The sequence below is a fragment of the Microcaecilia unicolor genome, chromosome 3 (assembly GCF_901765095.1).
Source record: "Microcaecilia unicolor chromosome 3, aMicUni1.1, whole genome shotgun sequence".
NCBI classification, from domain to species: domain Eukaryota; kingdom Metazoa; phylum Chordata; class Amphibia; order Gymnophiona; family Siphonopidae; genus Microcaecilia; species Microcaecilia unicolor.
The window spans coordinates 134,381,504-134,403,442 of record NC_044033.1 but is presented as its reverse complement, the minus strand read 5'-3'; the positions used below and the strand labels follow the sequence as shown (position 1 = coordinate 134,403,442).

The 21,939-nt window shown below is 42.3% G+C and overlaps 1 protein-coding gene across 1 annotated transcript in view; it reads right to left on the bottom strand.

The window, feature by feature from the left end:
* PLEK (pleckstrin) overlaps positions 1-21,939 on the bottom strand; it is a 110,083-nt gene that overhangs the window by 39,046 nt on the left and 49,098 nt on the right. Inside the window, exons 2-4 of the mRNA XM_030196380.1 lie at positions 17,630-17,785; positions 14,480-14,661; positions 7,960-8,051 (exon numbers count right to left, since the gene is read on the bottom strand). Of these exons, the coding sequence (XP_030052240.1) occupies positions 7,960-8,051; positions 14,480-14,661; positions 17,630-17,785 (430 nt within the window). The remainder of the gene's footprint in view (positions 1-7,959; positions 8,052-14,479; positions 14,662-17,629; positions 17,786-21,939) is intronic.

Here is a 21,939-nt window from a genome sequence, read left to right as displayed (position 1 = left end):
CTCTCTGCTTCTTTCCAATTCTGCTGATGGGATGTTCCTATCTACATCAGGCAAGCTGAAATCTCCCAGCAATAGCACCTCCCCTTTCATTCCAAGCTTATAGATATCTTCAATCAGATCCTTGTCCAGTGCGCCCTTATGCAAATTTTTACCGCAACAGTACACACTGTTCCCTCTAAGCTAAGCTGGAGTCCTCCACCTACAGCCCTGCCAGTAGGGGGCAGGGGGGGGGAGGAGGAGGCTGTTTCACTATCACATTTTCAATTTTCAGAGACAGGCAAGTTCTGCAGGACTCCAGGGAACATGCTTGTCTCTAGAGATTGAAACAATATTGAAGCACCACCCTTAACTGACAGCAGTGCAGTTGGCAGACTCCCACTCAGTTTAGGGCAAGTCACTTAACCCTCCACTGCCCCTGGTACAAAATAAGTACCTGAATATATGTAAACCGCTTTGAATGTAGTTGCAAAAACCTCAGAAAGGCAGTATATCAAGTCCCATTTCCCTTTCCCTTCCCTTTAGAGGGAAGTGTGGCCATAAAAATGGTCATTTTGTATTAATGGCCATGTGCTAATGTTGCCGTTGTGCATGGCCATTAAAAGTTTTACTGCATGAGCACTTATCGCCACCCATATTGTACTCAGTAAGAGGTCATGTATTCCTGCACTAACCAATTAGCGCATAGGCGGTCGGTGGCCCAACTGTTTGGGGAGGCTAGAGGGGGCGGGGTTAGGGGTGGGGCCAGGGGTGGAGCTTACATCCATAATTGTCTGACAACACAGAAAAAAATAAGTAAAAATAAAATAGTCACAATTAATACCTTTTATTAAATTTAGATATTAGATATGTATCATATGTCAAAGAATAAAGTGGTTTGTTCAAAGCAACTGCAAAACACTATGCACAAATTTGTACAAAAACACACTCAGAACCTTACTGTACCCTAAATATTACACTGGGCAGACCCTAATACACAAATATACCACCCATACAGAAAATGCAGACCGTCAACAATATGAAACAAGGGATCATAATATCACAATTCTCATGTAGAGCCACAAAACACCCTTTTAGGGTGGATAGTGTTCACAATGAGCTCCTTTTATGAACGACTATATGTAGATCCTTCAAGAGGTAGTGTGTCATGATTTAGGCTCTACACCCTTTCTGATGTTTTGGTGCCACCTCAGTAAGGCCAACACACAATCTCTCTACTGCAAAACCCTATATACAAATTTGTACAAAAACACACTCATAACCTTACCAAACCATAACAGCACTAATTCCAAGGATAGGACGAGCTACAACCTTATGCGTGGAAAGGCAGCACTATAATTACACCGGACTCTAAAACCAGTACACAACCAAGTGAAACAAAAACAAAATAAAAAAGGCTGCAAATACTACACGCTAGCAGAATACTGCATCTTGATCACACATGAAAAACACAACAGATATGAAGGCAAAATACTGAATTCATCCTCTGCTGCCTCCCCTCTTCTCGCCTCCCTTTACTCCTACCCTCTCTTCTCCCAACCTACCTCTCCCTTTCCCTCCTCCTCCAGCCTACCTCTCCCCTTCCTCATTTTTCCTCCAGCCTGCCTCTCCCCTTCCTCATCCTTTTTTTCTCTACCTGCCTCCCTTCTGCCTTCCTATCCCAACCTGCGTCTCCCCTAACTCTTCCAGCCTCTCTCCCAGCCTGCCTCTCCCCTTCCTCATCCTTTCTGTCCTCCTCCAGCCTGCCTCTCCCCTTTATCACCCTCTCCCAGCCTGTCTCTCCCCTTCATCTCCAGCCTGCCTTCCTCCCTCTTCTTCATCCTATCTGAGCGTCTTCTACTCCCTCCCTTTTCATCCCTACTCTACCCCTTCTCAGTTTCCCCCTCCCTGGCCCCCCCCCCCCCCCCGTCAAGTATTTTACGTCATACATCCTTCCTTTGTGCCCCACCTACTTCTGGGCATGGTATCGCCTTGTCCCTTTCTGATTGGTTGGTTTCTGTGGGCCGTCGCTTCTGAGTGGTTGTAGTGTGCTGATAAGGAAATAGGTGTGTGCGCCGCGTGGGAAACACCTTTGAAAGTTTGACAGAGCCGGTAACTTGGGTTCCTTCCCGCGTCAATTCACTTCTGGTGCTCATCTTGACTAAGCATGAACTGCGTTACCGTGCCCGAACTGCTACCCGGCTCCCCCAGCAAGATACGGGGTCAGATCCAGGTGAGGTCAGGTCGGGGACCGGATGGTGCTGAGGAGCAGCTGTGAGGGGGGGGCGGGGCACGTGGATGGGTGACGTGCAGGTCGGACCACGGGGCCTCGTTCCCGCCTCCCTACAGTCTCTGCGCTGTAGTTTCGGGCATTGGCCAGAGCATGTAACAGCCCCAGGCACAGTTCCGCCTCCTGGATACCCGGGGTTCGCTGAGTTACTGCTCTTTCTTTGTGTTGATGCTGTGGTGGGTGCATCGTGCTCTGGATACCTTGGGGAGGCAGCGGAGGCTTATCGGGTCGGCTTGCGGCTGGGAAGGCTTAGCCTCCCCAAGCCTCTTATACCGGGCGCCTATGAATTAGCGTGCAGTAATGCAGCTGCACTAACTGATTAGCACATGAATGCCCACTCTCCACCTCCTGACACACCCCTCAAAAATGTAGAATATGTTTAGTGTGCCCTAACTTTGGTAGCATACTCTTGCAGTATGCTATTATAAGTTGCATTAGGCACACATTAGTGCTGAATGCAGCTTAGTAAAAGATCCCTTATTAAAGTAAAGTAAATATAGAACATTATCTAATGGAAAAAACACATTTTTATGTGGATCTCTTGCACACTATCCAGCTTATTTTCAAAGGAGATTGCTGGCCATCTTCCGACACAAATAGGGAGATGGCCGGTGATCTCCTAAAGCCGGCCAAATCGGTATAATCGAAAGTTGATTTTGGCCGGCGCCAACTGCTTTCCATCTCAGAGCTGGCCAAACTTCAAGAGGGCGATTCGGTAGGGTAGTGAAGGCGGGACGGGGTCTTGCTTTGAGATGGCCGGCTTCGCCCGATAATGGAAAAAAGAAAGTCGGCCTTGATGAGCATTTTGTCGGCTTCACTTGGTCCCTTTTTTTTCAGGACCAAGCTTCAAAAAGGTGCCCCAACTGACCAAATGACCACTGGAGGGAATCGGGGATCACCTTCCCTTACTCCCCCAGTGGTCACCAACCCCCTCCCACCCAAAAAAAAACCAACAATTTTTTTGCCAGCCTCTATGCCAGCCTCAAATGTCATACCCAGCTCCTTGACAGCAGTATGCAGGACTCTGGAGCAGTATTTAGTGGGTGCAGTGCACTTCAGGCAAGTGAACCCAGGGCCATCCCCCCCTTACCTGTTACATTTGTGGTGGTAAATGTTAAGCCCTCCAAAACCCCCCAAAACCCACTGTACCCACATGTAGGTGCTTCCTTCACCCCTAAGGGCTGTGGTAATGGTGTACAATTGTGGGGAATGGGTTTTGGGGGGGGATTTGGGGGGCTCAGCACCCAAGGTAAGGGAGGTATGTATGTTGGTGTCCTGGCATGTGAGGGGGACCAGTGCACTACAAATTCTGGCCCCTCCCACAACCAAATGCCTTGGATTTGGCCGGGTTTGAGATCGCTGGCCTTGGTTTCCATTATCGGCGAAAACCGATGCCGGCCATCTCAAACCCGTCCATCTCTGACATTTGGCCGGCCCCAACCGTATTATCGAAACGAAAGATGGCCACTCATCTTTTTCGATAATACGGTTGGCTCTGCCCCTCCCTGGGGCCATCCCCGGAGACGGGCGCCCTTAGAGATGGGCGCCACCGTTCAATTATGCCCCTCCACGCCCACTTCTATTGCGTCCCTAAAATAGGGGTTTTGTAGGTCCTGTGCTAATTTTTCCATTAGCATGCAGGAATGGCAAAAATATTAACGTGGGAGCAGTCACTGCCTCCTATTTAAGAGTGAAACATGCTTCCGCATTAAGTCAGTGTTATCCAGTTAGCACATGCTAATGTGAATGCACTAGATGGATAAGACTTTCACACCTATTTCCTGCCAATGGCACACCCCATCCTGAAAAATTAGTGCACGCTGACAGGCAAATTACCACAAAACACTTTAACGGTAAGACTTTTTTCCCCATGTTAAGCATGCATTAGCACTTAATGTGGTTAGGTAAAATGTTCTCTACATTTGGAAGAGCCCAGGTATTTGCAAGATCTTTTGGATAAGATGAACCACCAAGGTCATTACGTTCCTCCCAACAGGGTTATTTGGTTGTTCCTAGTGGACTGAATTTACAGTCCACATGCAAGTGGTCATTTGAAAATTGTGGGACCTAAGCTGTCAATAGTCTCCATCTGGAGTTAAAGTATATGCAATTATATGTGAAATTTAAAAAGCACTTAACAACATGGTTTTATAATAAGACGTTTGTAATTAGAATTAAAATTGGGGTAGGTAAGATTTGTAGGTTAATTGTAACTTACCCTGGGCTCATATAGTGAAACATGGCATCACATTAGTAAGTATGTACTTTCAAGGCCAAACTTAGTCTCTTTTATTTAATAATTTGGATTTTGGATTTAATTCAAGCCTTTTTGCAGTTGTAGATCAAGGTGAGTTACATTCAGGTACACACACTAGGTATTTTCCTGTCCCTGCAGAGCTTCCAATCTAAGTTTTTGCCTAAGGCAATTGAGAGTTAAGTGACTTGCCCAAAGTCACAAGGACCCAAAGCAAGATTTGAACTTGACTTCCTTGCTTCTCAGCCCACTGTTCTGACCACAAATTATGCTATTCCTTCATCTTACATTTCTTTTAATAAGTGTTCTGTTCTCTTCCAAAGCAGGCCACTGTCTAAGTACATAAGTACATAAGTAATGCCATACTGGGAAAAGACCAAGGGTCCATCGAGCCCAGCATCTTGTCCACGACAGCGGCCAATCCAGGCCAAGGGCACCTGGCAAGCTTCCCAAACGTACAAACATTCTATACATGTTATTCCTGGGATTTTGGATTTTTCCAAGTCCGTTTAGTAGCAGTTTATGGACTTGTCCTTTAGGAAACCGTCCAACCCCTTTTTAAACTCTGCTAAGCTAACCGCCTTCACCACATTTAGCCAATGGAAGTGTTGGAAAACTTACAATAATACCTTTCTTCCTATGTAAAAGCTTTCCTTTTTCTTCTTTTTGATATTGCTGCACTCTTCTCTAATTTGATTAAAGATAGCATCTAAGTTAGTGAAGGAAGGGGACATAACATGGCTACCATGGGCTAGCTTAGCATCTGAGGCTGGCTCTAGGATAATCAGTGCTCTGTCTGAAAACTGAAATTGTTTTCCCAACCCCTAGCCCTCGACAAGTGAGAAATACCAGCATCACTCATGCATTTTGTGCAGTCTGTTCAGTGATCTCTCAAATTTGGTAGGGATTGCATGGGGGGGGGGGGGGGCGCTTTGTAAAAGGGGCCCTCAATGAAGTTACATGGAAATACTTTCAAAACAATTAGGAGGAAATATTTTTTCACTCAAATAATAGTTAAACTCTGGAATTCATTGCCGGAGGATATGGTAACAGCAGGTAGCACACCTGGGTTTTAAAAAGGTTTGGACAAGTTCCTGGAGGAAAAGTCCATAGTCTGTTACTGAGATGGACATGGGGGAAGCCACTACTTGCCCTGGGATTGATAGCACAGAATGTTGCTACTATTTGGGTTTCTGCCAGGTACTTGGGACCTAGATTAGCCACTGTTGAAAACTGCATACTGGGTTAGATGGACCATTTGTCTGACCCACTATGGCTATTCTTATGTATGTTCTTATCTTTGATTCTACAGTGAAGTGCTATTACATTTGATATGTTGAGTAACTGGGTTAGGAACCAATAGGCTGCAAAGATGTCAATTCTACAGTGCAATGCTATGAACTATGGTTATAATTAATAGGGATTCTATAATATAGTGCTATGGTGCTATTAGACTTTTTAAATGAAAGTCAATCTGGGGTACAATCATCTTCTTTAATGTTATCTTTCATGTTTGTAACCTGGGTCTCACTTCTACAACAGCACCCTTGGGCATCAACTAGCTCTCAGGGTCAGGTACCCTTGAGCCAGGCCACAAACAAACAAGTCTTATCTCCTCTTAAGCTAAGCGCAGGCTGGAGCTTATCTTACTCTGGTAGGCCATAGGATTTTAAACCACTTTCAGTCTTTGTTCTTTTATTCCCCAAGGTCTCTTGTACAGATGGGCTCCATTCACACCAATAAACCACTCCACTCCAGGAGTTTTAAGAAACAACATCAACTTTACTTTACGTTGAAACAGGTCTTTTTAAAGCAATTTTAAACCCCTTTTTTAGTGCCATGCTGCAAATTGAGAGACATAGATCACACTAGTTTTCTATTTTTTATCTACAAGGACTGTTTTTTTTTTTTAGATGTTTTAGACTGTATTTTTCAGTCATTAAGAAAGGGGTTATTTAGTACTACAAATAGTGGACAGGATTCAAGATGGAGGACTCCTGCACAGATGTGTGAAGCTGTTGCTCTGCCATTTGTGACTAAAAAGCTGCTAAGTAAGTTTAATCCTCTGTTTTATCCTCCTCCATTTTACCCTATCATTCCAGAACTCCTCAGGAGTTGTATAACCTGCTGCTCCATTTTTTATAAGCATATAGAGCTCTTAATTCATGTCTTTATTTATGCAATTCCTTTAGGTCATCTTGGATGCTCAGTTTTACTGGTTACCTGGTTAGGTATGCTACTGTTGTTTTATTTGAGTATATGATTTATTAATTATATTGGGCACCTTTTACATTTTTATGGACCCTGGTTACTAAGCTGTGTTATAGGCATGTTAATGTTTTTAACGTATGTTAACCATGTACGCACGTTACCAGTGTATGCGCCTACAATATCCCTATAGGCACCTACACGGTTAGAATGCAAGCTAATTGTATGTGCGTTAAAAACGCTAACGCACCTTAATAAACAGGGCCTTATGTGTCTTATTTGTATATGTTCTTCACCCAACGCGTAATTAAACTCTGGAATTCGTTGCCGGAGAATGTGGTGAAGGCGGTTAGCTTGGCAGAGTTTAAAAAGAGGTTAGACGGTTTCCTAAAGGCCAAGTCCATAAACAAGTACTAAATGGACTTGGGAAAAATCCACAATTCCACGAATAACATGTATAGAATGTTTGTACGTTTGGGAAGCTTGCCAGGTGCCCTTGGCCTGGATTGGCCGCTGTCGTGGACAGGATGCTGGGCTCGATGGACCTTTGGTCTTTTCCCAGTGTGGCATTACTTACGTACTTATCTCTTTTTCAGTTGGTGTTTCTCATGGGATTACAGTGTTCCTCTGCTACAGCGGACTTTCTTTGTTAATCCTCAGCACTTTCACCATGAACACTCACCCTTGGGGCTGGGCTTCTCACTCCCTTAGCTCACTCCAACCCCCCAGTGATTCTGAAGGAGGGATCTCTCATCAGGTTAGTAATCCCCATTATAATGGAGGATTACATGCTATTCTCCTGATTGTCAACTGGAAGCCACATTGAAACGAAACTTGGGATACAAGAATGAATAAATAAACAAATAAAAATTCTCTATGAAATTGTGAATTGCATAACAAAAGTTATGACCCTTTTTCTCCATCCTTATACCTTGCTCTCATCAGGTTTGATTGGAAAAAATGACACGGGGGCAAATGGAGTGCCCAGCTTGACTGCAAATGCTTAAGTTATGTATTTATGGAATGTATTAAGAATTATTCTATACTGCAAATCTCAGCATTCTCTGTGGTTTCCATTGAAACATAGACATCATTACATATGAGTAACACAATTATTTCACTACATATATAGTCACACTAAAACTACAGTACAGCCGCATGTTTACAGTTCAAAACCTAAAATTCATAGTTAGGACAGTTGAAAAGACAAATGACCAAATACTGCCATTACCTGTAAAGCAATGATTAAACATTCTTTTGTCTTTTTCCAGCTTCAGTTCTTTTATTCCACTGTCAGGATCCTTCATCTTCATGTATAAAGCACTGTGCATGAAAAACAAACGTGGGATTTATGAAGCAGATATCGTTCTGTAGTGTAGGCAGTATGTTTCACTAAGAGGGGCATTTTTGATATGACGTTTAAGTCCAACTTTGTAAAATGTCCAAAATCCGAATAGGAAATAAGGCCATTTCGAAAAAAGAGAAAGCTCTATCTTTGGACACTTTGTTTTTTTGGTCCATTTTTGAAAAAAACCCCGAATAAGTGCAAAACAGAGAAAATCAAGCTATTGGGATGAAGGAGGAGCCAGCATTTTTAGTAGACTGATACCCTAGACTTCCCAGGAAAGCAATGGGGCACACTAGAGGGCACTTGTGTGCACTTCATGAAAATGTTCCCAGGTGTCCATCTCACCTTTGCTCCCTTATCTTGTACCCTGAGCCCTCCAAAACTCACCCAAAACAGACTGTCCCCCCACTGCACACCACTACAATAGCCCTTTTGGGTGAAGGGGCACCTATATGTGGGTACAGTAGAGTTTTGGTGACTTTGGGAAGGGTCACAGTTTCCACCACACGTGTGACAGGTAGAGGGAGATAAGGACCTGGGCCCCCCACTGTGTACTGCACCAATCACTACACTACTCCAGGGACCTGCATGCTGCTTGAATAGACCTGACTTTAACATCTGAGGCTGTCATAGAGGCTCATAAGACATATTTTTATTCACATTTTTGGGAGGGTGGGAGGAGGTCAGTGACCACTGGGGGGTACTGGGGTGTCTCCCCCGATTCCCTCCAGTGGTCATCTGATCATTTAGGGCACCTTTTTGTGCCTTATTCATTCTGAAAACAGGTCTAGACCAAAACATCTTGATTTTAGTCCTGAACATTTTTGTTTTTTTCCATTATGGCTGTAAAACGTCCGAATGTTAGGTACGCCCTAATCCCACCTTCGAAACATCCCAACACGTCCCCTTGTGATTTGGTCACACTGCAGACGAATTGCATAGCTAAACGTCTACAAGATAGGTTTTGAAAATACCAATTTGGACGTTTTGAGAAGAAAAAGGTCCAAATGGTGCTTTATGACATTTTTTGGATGTCTTTCTCTTTCGAAAATGAGACCCTAACCAGCTTATAATTGAAAAAGAAAAACGCCTATATTGCGACCCAAATTGGGAGATAGACGTTTATCTCACAAAAATGAATAAAGCGGTATAATCGAAAGCCGAATTTGGACGTTTTCAACTGCACTCCGTCGCGGATGCGGACAAAGTTGATGGGGGCGTGTCAAAGGCGTGGTGAAGGCGGAACTGGGGCGTGGTTACCGGGCGATCAGAGATAGGCGCCTTTCGCCGATAATGGAAAATAAATATGCGTTTTTAGCGAGAATTTAGGGCACTTTTCCTGGACCCTGTTTTTCCACGAATAGGGCCCCAAAAAGTGCCCTAAATGACCAGATGACCACTGGAGGGAGTCGGGGATGACCTCCCCTGACTCCCCCAGTGGTCACAAACCCCCTCCCACCACAAAATATGCCATTTCACAACTTTTTATTTTCACCCTCAAATGTCATACCCACCTCCCTGGCAGCAGTATGCAGGTCCCTGGAGCAGTTATTAGGGGGTGCAGTGGACTTCAGGCAGGTGGACCCAGGCCCATCCCCCCCCCCACCTGTTACACTTGTGCTGGTAAATGGGAGCCCTCCAAACCGCCCCCCAAACCCACTGTACCCACATGTAGGTGCCCCCCTTCACCCCTTAGGGCTATAGTAATGGTGTAGACTTGTGGGCAGTGGGTTTTGAGGGGGATTTGGGGGGGCTCAACACACAAGGGAAGGGTGCTATGCACCTGGGAGCTCTTTGACCTTTTTTCTTTGTTTTTGTAAAAGTGCCCCCTAGGGTGCCCGGTTGGTGTCCTGGCATGTGAGGGGGACCAGTGCACTACAACTCCTGGCCCCTCCCACGAACAAATGCCTTGAATTTATTTGTTTTTGAGCTGGGCACTTTCATTTTCCATTATCGCTGAAAAACAAAAATGCCCAGCTCACAAATTGTCGAATAAAACATGGACGTCTATTTTTTTCGAAAATACGGTTCGGTCCGCCCCTTCACGGACCCGTTCTCGGAGATAAACGCCCATGGAGATAGACATTTTCGTTCAATTATGCCCCTCTAAGGCTCCTAGCGACAAAGCATATAACCGGGTTTTCACTCACATAATTTTAGCAGGAGAAACTATCCTGGTAGTTTGTCTTGAAAGTGCTAAATAAGTACAAAAGGACTTGTGTTCCTTTAGACCAGTGTTTCCCAAGTCCAGTCCATGAGTACCCCTTGCCAGTCAGGTTTTCAGGATATCCACAATGAAAATGCATGAAAGAGATTTGCATATAATGGAGGCAGTGTATGCAAAACAAGTTCATACATATTCAATGTGGATATCCTGAAAACCTGACTGGCAAGGGTACTCCAGGACTGGATTTGGGAAACACTGCTTTAGCCTTTTTAAATCTGTGCATGGAGAACAGCAGCAGATATACGTCACAAGTGGACATCAAATGGTAGCATTTGTACAGCCCCCTGATTCATGAATCTAGCTATGATATCCTGCTGAAATACCTAAAACTTGTTCATACAAATTTGAGAAAAGAAACCTCCGTTTTCAAATCAGGGGAGAGAGTTCCATAAGGTTGATATTTAGTTAGCTAATATATTGTTAGCTATTGGTTAACAATCTAATATTCAGCCAGCCCAAGTAAGTAGTATAGGACTAAATTCAATATATGATGCCTGAAAAATCGGCACAAAAAAAAACTTTCCGCCTAGGCGTATTCTATAAAACGTGCCTAGATTTAGATGTGGTTTATAGAATACGCCTTGTAGCCATGCCTGTGTTTAACTCTTGGTGTGTCCATTTACGCCAAGTAAACCTTGGTGTAAATACCAGCGCCTAAGTATGTGTGGAGCAGGTGTATTCTATAATCCTGCGTGTAAATGTTTGGAATGCCCATGACCCACCCGTTCCATGTCCATGGCCAAGCCCCCTTGTTGGGAGTGCGCATTAGAATTTATGCGCACCACTTTACAGAATAAGCTTGGCAAGTTGTGTGTGTAAATTCTAATTAATGCCAATTAGTGTCAATAATTGTTAAGTGGCAATTATCATTGCTGATTGGCTTGTTAAGTAATTAAACTGCACACACAAGTCCAGAATGTGATTGGATTTGTGCGAGCAAGTTAGGTCACACTATATAGAATCCGGCGAATAGTGAGTAGATGCAAGATAGCAGTCCACGTGGACAGAACCTGGGCGGGACATGGGAGGGGCTGCCACTTATACACACACTGCTGCATTGAAGTGACTACAGTTGCACCAGGTCTACGGCTTGTGTAACTGTCTGCATGTGAATGTAATACACACCAATGCTGGGTAATTCTAGTATTCTATAATGGAATCTGGGTACCCAGATACCACTATAGAATAGACTCTCATCATGTGGTATTGGGACACTTGAATGTAGGTGCCTACCTGTAGAATTGCCTCCTAACTGGATAACATTACTCAGACAGTACTGAGTATCAGTACTAACTGTGCCCTCAGCATGCCTCTTCTCTCCCCTCCCCCCCCCCAATCTCTTTTGATTTCAAACCACTTTTTTTGCAAATATACAATTATGAGGTTCCCAACAAAATACCGCATAAAGGAATGTTTAATTGGTAAATAAACAATGCTGGGCTTAAGCTTAAGGATCTTTAACTATCTTCTTCCTCCTTCTCCTCAAACCCTTCCCATTTCAACTGGGATACCTTCAGAACTAGAGGACTCAGTCTCTAAAAGAATGAAAACACACGGCTCAGTTTTTTAAACTGCGCAGCCAGTGAAGCTGCAGCATTTAAATAAAATCTGTATATTTAGTGCTGCTAAGCAGTTAACATTGGTGTTATCCAAATAGTGCCATTATATACACCGCTGTCCAGATAAAGCTAGCACAGCAGTTTTGATTTCAGCAATTTTGCTATCTTTACCTTACAGTTATCCAGATAGTGCTTTAATTATCACTGCTGACCAGATACATTTTATCTTCGCCCAGGGGCAGACTGACAATGCTCTGGGCCCCAAGGCAGTAAGGGCCACTGGACTCCCCCAAGCATCTCCTGTGTCCCACATCTGTACACTGCCACCCCCCCCCCCCCCCACACACACACTCACACACTAGTGCACCCTCCCTGGTTCTACCTTGAAGAATCCTGGTGATCTAGTGGCCTCATCAGGGGCAGCAAAGATCCCTACACTTGCTCTGCCTGATGCCACCGTGTTTTCAAAATGGCTTCCGAGACTTTCTGTGGTATCCTTTTGTGAGACTGCTGCACGGAAGTCTCAGCAGCCATTTTGAAAATGCAGCAGCATCAGGCAGAAGAGCGGCAGTGGGCAGGAAAGAGTGGGGATCTTTCCTGCCCGCGAAGAGGTCACTAGACCACCAGGGCCCCTTTAAGGTGGGACTGGGGGGGGGGGGGAGGCTGTAGTTTGCAGGGGAGGGGAAGAGCCTCTGGGCCTCCCTAAACTGGTGACATCTGGATAATATATCATATATATTAAGGTACATATATCTCACTATGACTAGTAATAAACGTGTTTACCATACATTCATTCATACTACTAATAACTATTTTTGGATTCTGTTATAATTTTTGAAGGGTGCTCAGTTCGCACATCAGTCAAATAAATAAACGACTTGCTGAGTCAAGAACCATGACTGCACTACTTATGTTCTTTTAAACATGCAGACCTACCACTGCCGTCTGCACTTATCAATGATAATCCATCATATTGCCCAGTGGTATCCACAACCACACAATATTATTATTTATTATTTATTGTATTTGTACCCCACATTTTCCCACCTCTTTGCAGGCTCAATGTGGCTTACAGAGTATGGAAATGAAAACGTCGTTACATGATTTAAAAAAAACAGTCAATCATAAGCTGAGGTGAATAAAACCATGCAAATAATAATAATGATTAGCCTAGCCCAGGAAAAGCTAAATAGGTTAAATATGTTCAACAAATTCTATTGATAGCTTAAACTCTACATAAATCAGTTCTTATCAGAAACACACTGCGACTAAGCCAATCACTGTACTTTTCTTGCAACTATTCAATCAGTCAAGAAGAAAGGTCATGGAATGCCACTAGTACAAATAAACTGGTACACAGGAATTACTTAGTCCAGTTCTGGATAGCGCTACATGAAGGGAGAGCGCCATGTTTAGAGTCCAGGGCCATGATAAATAAGTTTATGGGATGTTCAACACTTAGTCCTCTGAGGAATCTTTGAAAGAAAGTGACACGGAGAGTCCCATTGGGAATTATATTTAAAAGCTAAGTGCTCTGTTGAAGTATCCTTTATACAGAGTTTTGAGTTGTCATTTTGGCAATATAAAATTGGAAATCAAGATGTGAGATAAGTGCACGATTGGATAAAAGATAAGAAAAGATATTTAACAAACAAGGAGGTTTTTAGACCAATGAGAAAAATGGGCACTAAGATTTTCTGCTTTTTGCCATGATCAGGACATTTGCGGTCTTTTTCCTCCTTATTATTTTTATATTTATCTTTATTTTCATTTTCACAGTGATTGAAGTGAAAACATATCTCCTTCTAGAAGGAAGTAGTTAGAACTAATTTAGCTTCAGCTTGATATTGAAACTTTAAGTGAAATTTGCTGAAGATTGCCTTGTTAAAGTATTTCAAATATCAGCCCCTACATTTATTTAAAGATTTTACATAGAAAAGAGATATATCAGAGGTCCAACTTTAATGCCTTACTGGCCTTCGTTATAATTAGTTGACTACTTTTCACTCCAAGTGTGTCTGACTGAATTTGTAGATACCCTAAATACAAATAGTTATAACCACTGGAGGCTTTTACAGTTCACAACAATTTTCTTAAGGTAAAGTCCATGCAAAAGTTTAGATTTCATTGTAAATATTCTTCTCTGATTCATACAAGTTTCGATATGTAACTTTGCTATATGTTTATCAGTAATCAGCTGGCTTTGATTCTTTAGCTCATCTGAACATTCCAGTAACTTTGAACATACAAAATTCTTCAGCCAAAAATAGTAAATAGGGGGGAAGTTATCAATGTGGGTGTCCGATAAGATGGATTATTTTACCACAAATTGCCCTATTTTAGCGCAGTTTCATTTTATGCAAAACGTCTGTGCTAAGATTGCATGATTTGAAGTAAAATACACCATCTTAACAGAGGCTCAAGTTGATAATTTCCCCCCTGGCGTGCTTTAAAATTTATAAGCTCAATTACACATGGCCTTTGCTGATTTTACACACATTATCACAGTTATGGAGCCATTTGCGGTTTTGTGCGTTACTCGCAAAGGCTGCTTTTTCCAAGCAGCTGCCAAGCAAACATTTCTAAAGAAAGGCAAAATGAACAAAAACATACAGACCCCAAGTTGATTGTTTCAGGTAGCCTAATAGATCTCCTGGTAGACTTCCGAGCAAACTTTTGACCTCCTTCGATGCACTTAATCGCTCTTTTGATATCTCGCACCCAGGCATCCCTCTCCTCCAGGTAGGATGCTTGGAAATAATGATCTTGCTGTTTTACTGTGCTGAGCTTGAAGACAAGCTAAAACAGAGTGGACATACCATGACACTGTAAGCAAACCACAGGCAATAGATCCAGTGCCCAGAAGGAATGCAGGGAATTACTTTATTTATTTAAATTTCTATGAAATGTCTGATTAAATTACAACAAACAAATTAAATTCTGTATAATCTTTAGTTTTACAGTAGAAAGATGAGACACTTTCATTTGCAAGTGCTTACACAGGGCGTCTTTTACTAAGGCACGTTCACGTTTTTAGCGCACACTAAAATTGTGGGTGCATTAAATGTTAGAGACGCCCATAGGAATGCCTTAGTAAAAGACCCTCAAAGTGTGGGGTAGATACGAGAGCAGACCAAAAACATCAAACGGTCAGAGCAGCGCAATATTTATTCTGAACAGACGAATAAAAACAATGCCCGATGTGGCCACATTTTGCCTAAAAGTAGGCTGCATCAGGGGCATGCAACTGTCAAACAAACATAATTCAAAATACAAATCAAATTTTTAAAAGTACAAATTATATAACAACAAATACAACTCAAAACATAAAAAGTTCATACATGAATAGAAGTTAAAAAAAAATTTGAATAACTGTTAATGACTATAAAGAGACAAAAAAAAAATGTACTTTCAAAAGTGCTTTTTGTAATAAAGAAAATATGTCAATGTGAACCTTAACAATGATATGACGAACAATCAAGTATAATAAAAACCAACTGAGTGTTATAAAGTGCAATAATGCGCCAAACGTGGATTTGTGCTTATATAAGAACCAATAAAGACTTACCTAGAGGGAAACAATAAAACACCCTTCCCTCTAGAGCTAACAAAATTGGTAAATATAAAAATATGCAAAAAAACAACATGATTGATGAAAATTCCTATAGAAACACAACTAATAATGACATGAATTGTGCCTTAATTGCTGGCAAAAAATACTCACAGCCAAAGCAGTCACAGCAATCTTCCACACAGGTTACTGGTAAAATGAAACCAAGCTTAGTGTAACAAGGTTATAGATACTCCGCCCAATATTTAAAACAAAAAGGCCGCTAAAACAGCACTTAAGTGGCTATCCAGCATTATTCAGTGCTGGATAGCCGGCAATCCAACATTGAATATCGCCAGATAGCGGCTTAAAGATAGCCGGTTATATTGTGCGATATAAACAGCTATCCCCCGATTTTTAAAACCCGACCTGCCAAATTTGGCAGCCATATTTGGCCGCCAAAATAGCTAGAATAACTTTGGCTGGTCTCACTTTAAGCGGCCAATGCTGAGTATCAGCGTGGCCAGTTAAAATTGGACCAGCCAAAACTAAAACCAGATATTCAATGCCAGTCACCGGAAACAGACTGGCATTGAATATCCGGGTTTAGCACGGATTGCGGGAGACAGCCCAGCTATCTCCTGCGGTCTGAATTTCGGGGCCACTGTGTTGGTGTCAAAGATTAAAAATGCAAGAGTGGAAGCCAAGATTCAACAGCCATTTTATTCTTAAAAACAGATACAGTCTTCGCATGCAGTATACAGGATGCACTTCACTAAGAATCTCAACACAGGCCGTGTTTCGGCGCATATGCCTTCATCAGGGGACCTCAAGAAAAGATAATAACAAATGTATAAAGGTCAAAACCTATATTTGGACACTTGCTAAAGTGGAGCCAAACTACGTACAAAAGGGAAGAAAAGAAAAATGAAAAAGAAGAAAAGTGTGATCTGTATAAATTAATAAAATAAAATAAACATAAATGTATGTGATCTATGGAAATACAAAAAAGTGATGTGCTAAGAGATTCAAGGGAAGAGCAGTGAACAAACCACAGTGAACATAAACTTGTCTGCCAATGCAGAAAGGGTAAAAGCAATGAAAAGTAATCTGTGTCGTCTGAATAAAATCTGTATGTGCAATTATAGTGTAAAAAGAACCATACATAAATAAGTAAAACAGCTACCTGTCAAAGTGACATAATGCACAATACTGCAAGCTGATATCATACATAAAACACAAGGCAATGAACTTATCTGTGAATTTAAAAAAGAGAACAGGCAGGAATGTGCTCAGGTGTATACCATATAAAAATATGTAATTAAGGTGAATAATAACCTAATAAAATATGAAACAATGAGAGTGCAATATGCTATATGAAGGTCTGAATAGTTTTTACTGTGAACTCAAAAGTAAAAACATAAACCAGTAAAAATATTGTAGAAAAGGATGCATCACAGCGCCAAATCAGCTCTTCCCTCAAGCTGTGGTAACTCAAAACCACACATTAGTAACTCCTGTGGTAAATGAATAATACAGCTTGCATTAAATTTTGTGAGCTGCATTATTTATGGAATAACAATGCTAGCTTTGAGTTTGTGCTATTTTCCTTCCCTGGGAGCACTAGGCCACAAGCATGCAGTCCAGTGCTCCCAAGCACCATCTTAAAGGGGTCAGAATTAAAATATTTTACTTCTTGGACCCACAACCAATCCTCTCCCCCCACCTTTCCAGCAAAGATCACTCCTTATCAGAGTCCCACACATAGACCTCTGGATTCTATATAGGTTGCCTAATGTTGGGTGCCAAAATCTGTATGCAGATCCAGGATTCATGCACAACTTAATGAGGAAATGAGCACCAATTGGCTAATTGGTACTTGATTGAAGTTATACGTGGATCTCCCCTGCACAATATTCTATAACTTGGCACCTAACTTTTCCCACACAAAACAAAAGAGGACATGGCCATGGGAGGGTCATAGATGGGTCATTGGTATTTCCAAAATTTAGGTGCCAATCTGCACTTAACTTTGGGTGCTAGACTTACATCTGTTTCTATCAGGTATAAGTCCAGCCTACAAAGTTAGGTGTGACCTGCTCGCTATGCCAGTATTCTATAAATATCAGGCACCCTTTATAGAATAGGGGCTCAGTGTGGATCTTTTCAGTGCTTAACTTTCGGCGCTATATACAGAATTCACCCCAAAGTACTTACCATCCTTTTAACAAAATCCTGACAGGGACTATGAATCGTACTTCCTTTCAATGGGATCATTCCTTTTGGACTGTTATCATTTTTCTTCTTGTAAAATTCTAACCCATCTTCCTGTAGGACCACCCACATTGGCTTCCATGTATTGAACATGCTACCCTGCAATAGACCAAATGTCAAGATTGATTATAGGGGTGTTTGCCAAGTCCATATTTTCCAAAAAGCAGCAATCAAGCCAGACAGAATAGTCAGAACAAATGTTTATGTAATTTGATTATTTAATAAAAAAAATGAATTATATTCCAGTTGGTTTTATTTATTACTTTATAGTTCATTATTATTATTGGATTTGGATTTTGCACACACATTTTTCAGTAGTAGCTCAAGGTGATTTATATATATATTTTTTTTGTTACATTTGTACCCCGCGCTTTCCCACTCATGGCAGGCTCAATGTGGCTTACATGGGGCAATGGAGGGTTAAGTGACTTGCCCAGAGTTGCAAGGAGCTGCCTGTGCCGGGAATCAAACTCAGTTCCTCAGGACCAAAGTCCACCACCCTAACCACTAGGCCACTCCTCCACTCAATGCCCCGCTATTCAGGTACACTGGGTATTACTCTGTCCCTGAAAGAGTCAATCTAATTTTGTTCCTGAGGCAATGACTTGCCCAAGATCACAAGGAGCAGCCCATTGGGTCAGTCCATTGGGCTAAAATTACATTCAGCCAGTTTACAAGAAAAAAATCAGCAATCTACCACCAGAAACAAAAATTAGACTGAGGAGTAAAAAGTCAAAAAGGAGAACAGAGGTAAGAAAATGTTAAGCAGGTGGCATGACCTTTCTGCACCAGAGCCACTGTAGAATCTGAGTTGAAACAGCCAGGTTTTGACAGCCTTTTTAAACTTTGAGAAAGAGGATTTCTGAAGAATATAGAGGGGCATTGAGTTCAGAGAGAGGGACCTAAGTAAGAGATGGATAAAGCATGGGAAATATCCAGACAAGGGCATTAATGTGTGTCAAGAAGAGTAGGAAAGCCTCGGAAGGGCAGAGATAGTGAGAAAGGATACAAGGCCTTGACAGATAAGAGGGTAAAATGGCATCTCCAAGTAGAAAATATGGTGAACCATAATAAGAATTCTGAATGTATTACATGCAGAAACAGGGAATGAGTGCTGTGAAATAAGAAGTGGAAGATGTGATCATAGAAATGGGCACCAAGTATGAGTTTAACAGCAGTGTATTGGATAAGTTGGAGTAATTTGAGAGAGGACAGAGGAAGACCATTATAAAGCATTAATCAAGGTAGGATATAACCAAGGCTAGAATCAGAGTCCAAAGGTGGTCGAATGTAAAGAAAAGCTTAAAAAAACAAATTTAGCATTAAGATTACACCCTAGATGTGGAGAGTGTCCTAAAGGGCCAGAGGAGTTCCATCAGTTGATGTAGGTGCATTTGTGAGCACAAGTGCAAGAAAGGAGATAGATTTACGTTCGGAAACATTAAGAAAGAGGTTATTATCTCGTAACCACTTACTAGCTACCTGAAGGCAGGTCTGAAGAAGGGAGATATCAGCAGAAGTGGAATTGATAGTTAAGAGAATTTGGATCTCATCTGCTTAGAGATATAGACTATATCCAAGTGACTGAATTAGAAGAGGGAAAGGAGTTAGAAAGACGTTAAGGAGGCTGGGGGTGAACAGAGAACCCTCAGGGATGCTGCAGGAGATAAAGTGCTTAGTAGAGAGAGAAATCTGAGGAGACCTGGAAAGAATGGTGGTTAGGTAGAAGGAGTGTCAGTTCAAAATGGTAACATGAAGCCCAAGATCATGTAAGTAACATTGCATAGTTGACCAGCTCAAAGACTGATGGTAGTTCTAGAGCAGTGTTTCCCAATCTTTTTGTGCCTGTGACCCCATGACTGCAGCCAAATACAAGTTACTGAATAATAGTGTACCTATGAAAAGTCCACCTAGGTTGAAGCCCCAAAAGTAAGTTTTGTGACCTCATTTGGGGTCCCAACCCACAGTATGGGAAGCTGTGGTCTAGAGAAACAAGATGAACAGAGTTGTTAATGGATGCTCAGGTTTCCTTGAGCATGGCAGTATCAAAGGCACAGATTAACAACTTGACTGAACAGTATCTTTTTTTCTTTTAGGACTACACTTGAAGATGTATCAAAGGCACAGATTAACACCAGCACTGGTCCAGCATTAATTGGCTCTTGCACCATTGTTAGGTTCTGAGCATTGGCTGAAAAAAATACATGGCTTGTTCACCTCAAATGGTATGCTGTGTTGAAAAAAATGTTGCAAGAACAATTAGTTATCTATCATAGTGTTTTCCAACTTCTTCAAGTCAAGTACCCCGTAAGTCAAACAAATTTCAATCGAGTACCCCCAAGCTCTAATAAGCAGAGATTTTGAAATGGACATTTTCAATGTTCAAAGGGCTCTAGTACATGAAACAAAGTGTGCATCAAAGATTAGCACAAACAGCATTTAAATGTAGTCAGATGTTATGGCCAGATGCATTAAACTTAATGATCCAGCAACATGGTTTTTAAACTAGTTCTAGCCGGTTTAGCGTGCAAGTAGTAAATCGGGACATGCACAAAAGGGTTCTCTGAGCCATTTTCCTGTCACAGTAGCAGCTAACAAAAACAGAATGCAAAGCTATTATAATAAGTTAATTACTATTATAATGTGCATGCAATGCGATGCACTACAGTTTCCGACCCCATACACAAAAACAGTCCCTACCTTTACCGTGGAAATTTTAACGGGAGGTCTGGACCTACTGGTTCTTCATTATCGCAAGTAGAAGAAGGGAAGAAACAAGGCAGAGAAGATGGAGCACAAAAAAAAAAGTACACCAGCTTACAAGCAGCGTCTTTGCGTGTATGAAAGCCGTGCCATGATTCTTTTCTCAAATGACATTTTAAACTGGCAAGAAATTGGGGGGGGGGGGGGGCAGTAAATGTAAAGCATAAAACTAATGGTGACTTACCAAAAATGCAAGGAAGACAAGGATCAAACAGCCTCTGCTGGTAGTCAGCATCTGCCATGCTTAGAAGCACAACAGAGAGGGACTAAACCAATTGGACAGTGTCAGCCTGGGATGTCCCGCCTAGTCACTACTGGAGGGGGACACCAGGAAGTTTGGATCCAATCAGCTCACAGCTATAGAGTGATGTCATCAGGGAAGCTCTGGAGGGAGGAGGAGTTGGGACAGCAGCCAGCCAATGAGAGTCCATCTTCAGGGAGATGGGCATTCCAGGATGTCAGCTGGCCAATAGAAGGAAGCAGCAGGAACAGCTGGGGGTGGAACCAAGCCCTGATGTTGATTCCTCAGAGCTCAGAGCCGAGAACAGCAGCGAACATATTCTAGGCTTTTTCCACTTTTTCCCAGCAGCGGGGAGGCAGGGAGCCCCAACACAGGTCTGTCCATCCAAAAAAAAACGCGCTTTTGTGCTTGCCTCCAAAAAAGGGCTACAGACCATAAATGAGGTAATTTTATAGAATGTTGCCTAGATTTATAAACCTCACCTAACATTAGGCACTGTTTATAGAATGCACATAGTGGCCGTTCCCATGACTAAAATTTAGGCGCAGCCATTTTTCACCAAGTAAAACCTGGTGTAAATGCCCACGTCGTAGTTAGGCGTGGATCAGGCATATTCTGTAACAGTGCGCATAATTTACAGGAATGTTCATGACCCCTTCCATGCTCCTGAGATAAAAGGAAAACCAGGAGGACTACACAGATTGAACAGGAGACTTTATTCTTAAAAGGACCCAACACAGCACTGTGTTTCGGTCAAGTACCTGCCTCAGAGGTCTTTTCAAAAAGTCCGAATGGAACCTTGCTCTGTTTAAATCAAAATGATACATGCAGTCTTTAGAAAGACACGGTAATTAAAAAACAAAAGGATCCAAATCCAAACACAAAAAGGTAATGAGAGATGCTATTCATTAGAGGTAACAATAGGAGTAGCATCTCACTTTACCCCTTTGTCTCATGAGGGGAAGCAGGACAGACAATGTGCAGAGAAAGCCTTAAGCTGGTGGGGGTTGGAGACCCCCGCCAGTCAAGGTATGTGGGGTTGCGGTGGGGCAGGGGTTGTGGCAGGGGGGGCAAGCCAAACTGTGTTCCCCCTCCCCCCACACACACACAGTTTGGGCTCCGGACTTCCCAAACGTTGAGGTCTGGCTACGCCGCTGGTCCACACCTAATGTTACACTAGTTTTCCTTAACAGCAATCAAGCTTGTAATTGCTATTATAGGATCTGCATCTACTGCGCTGTATCCCAGC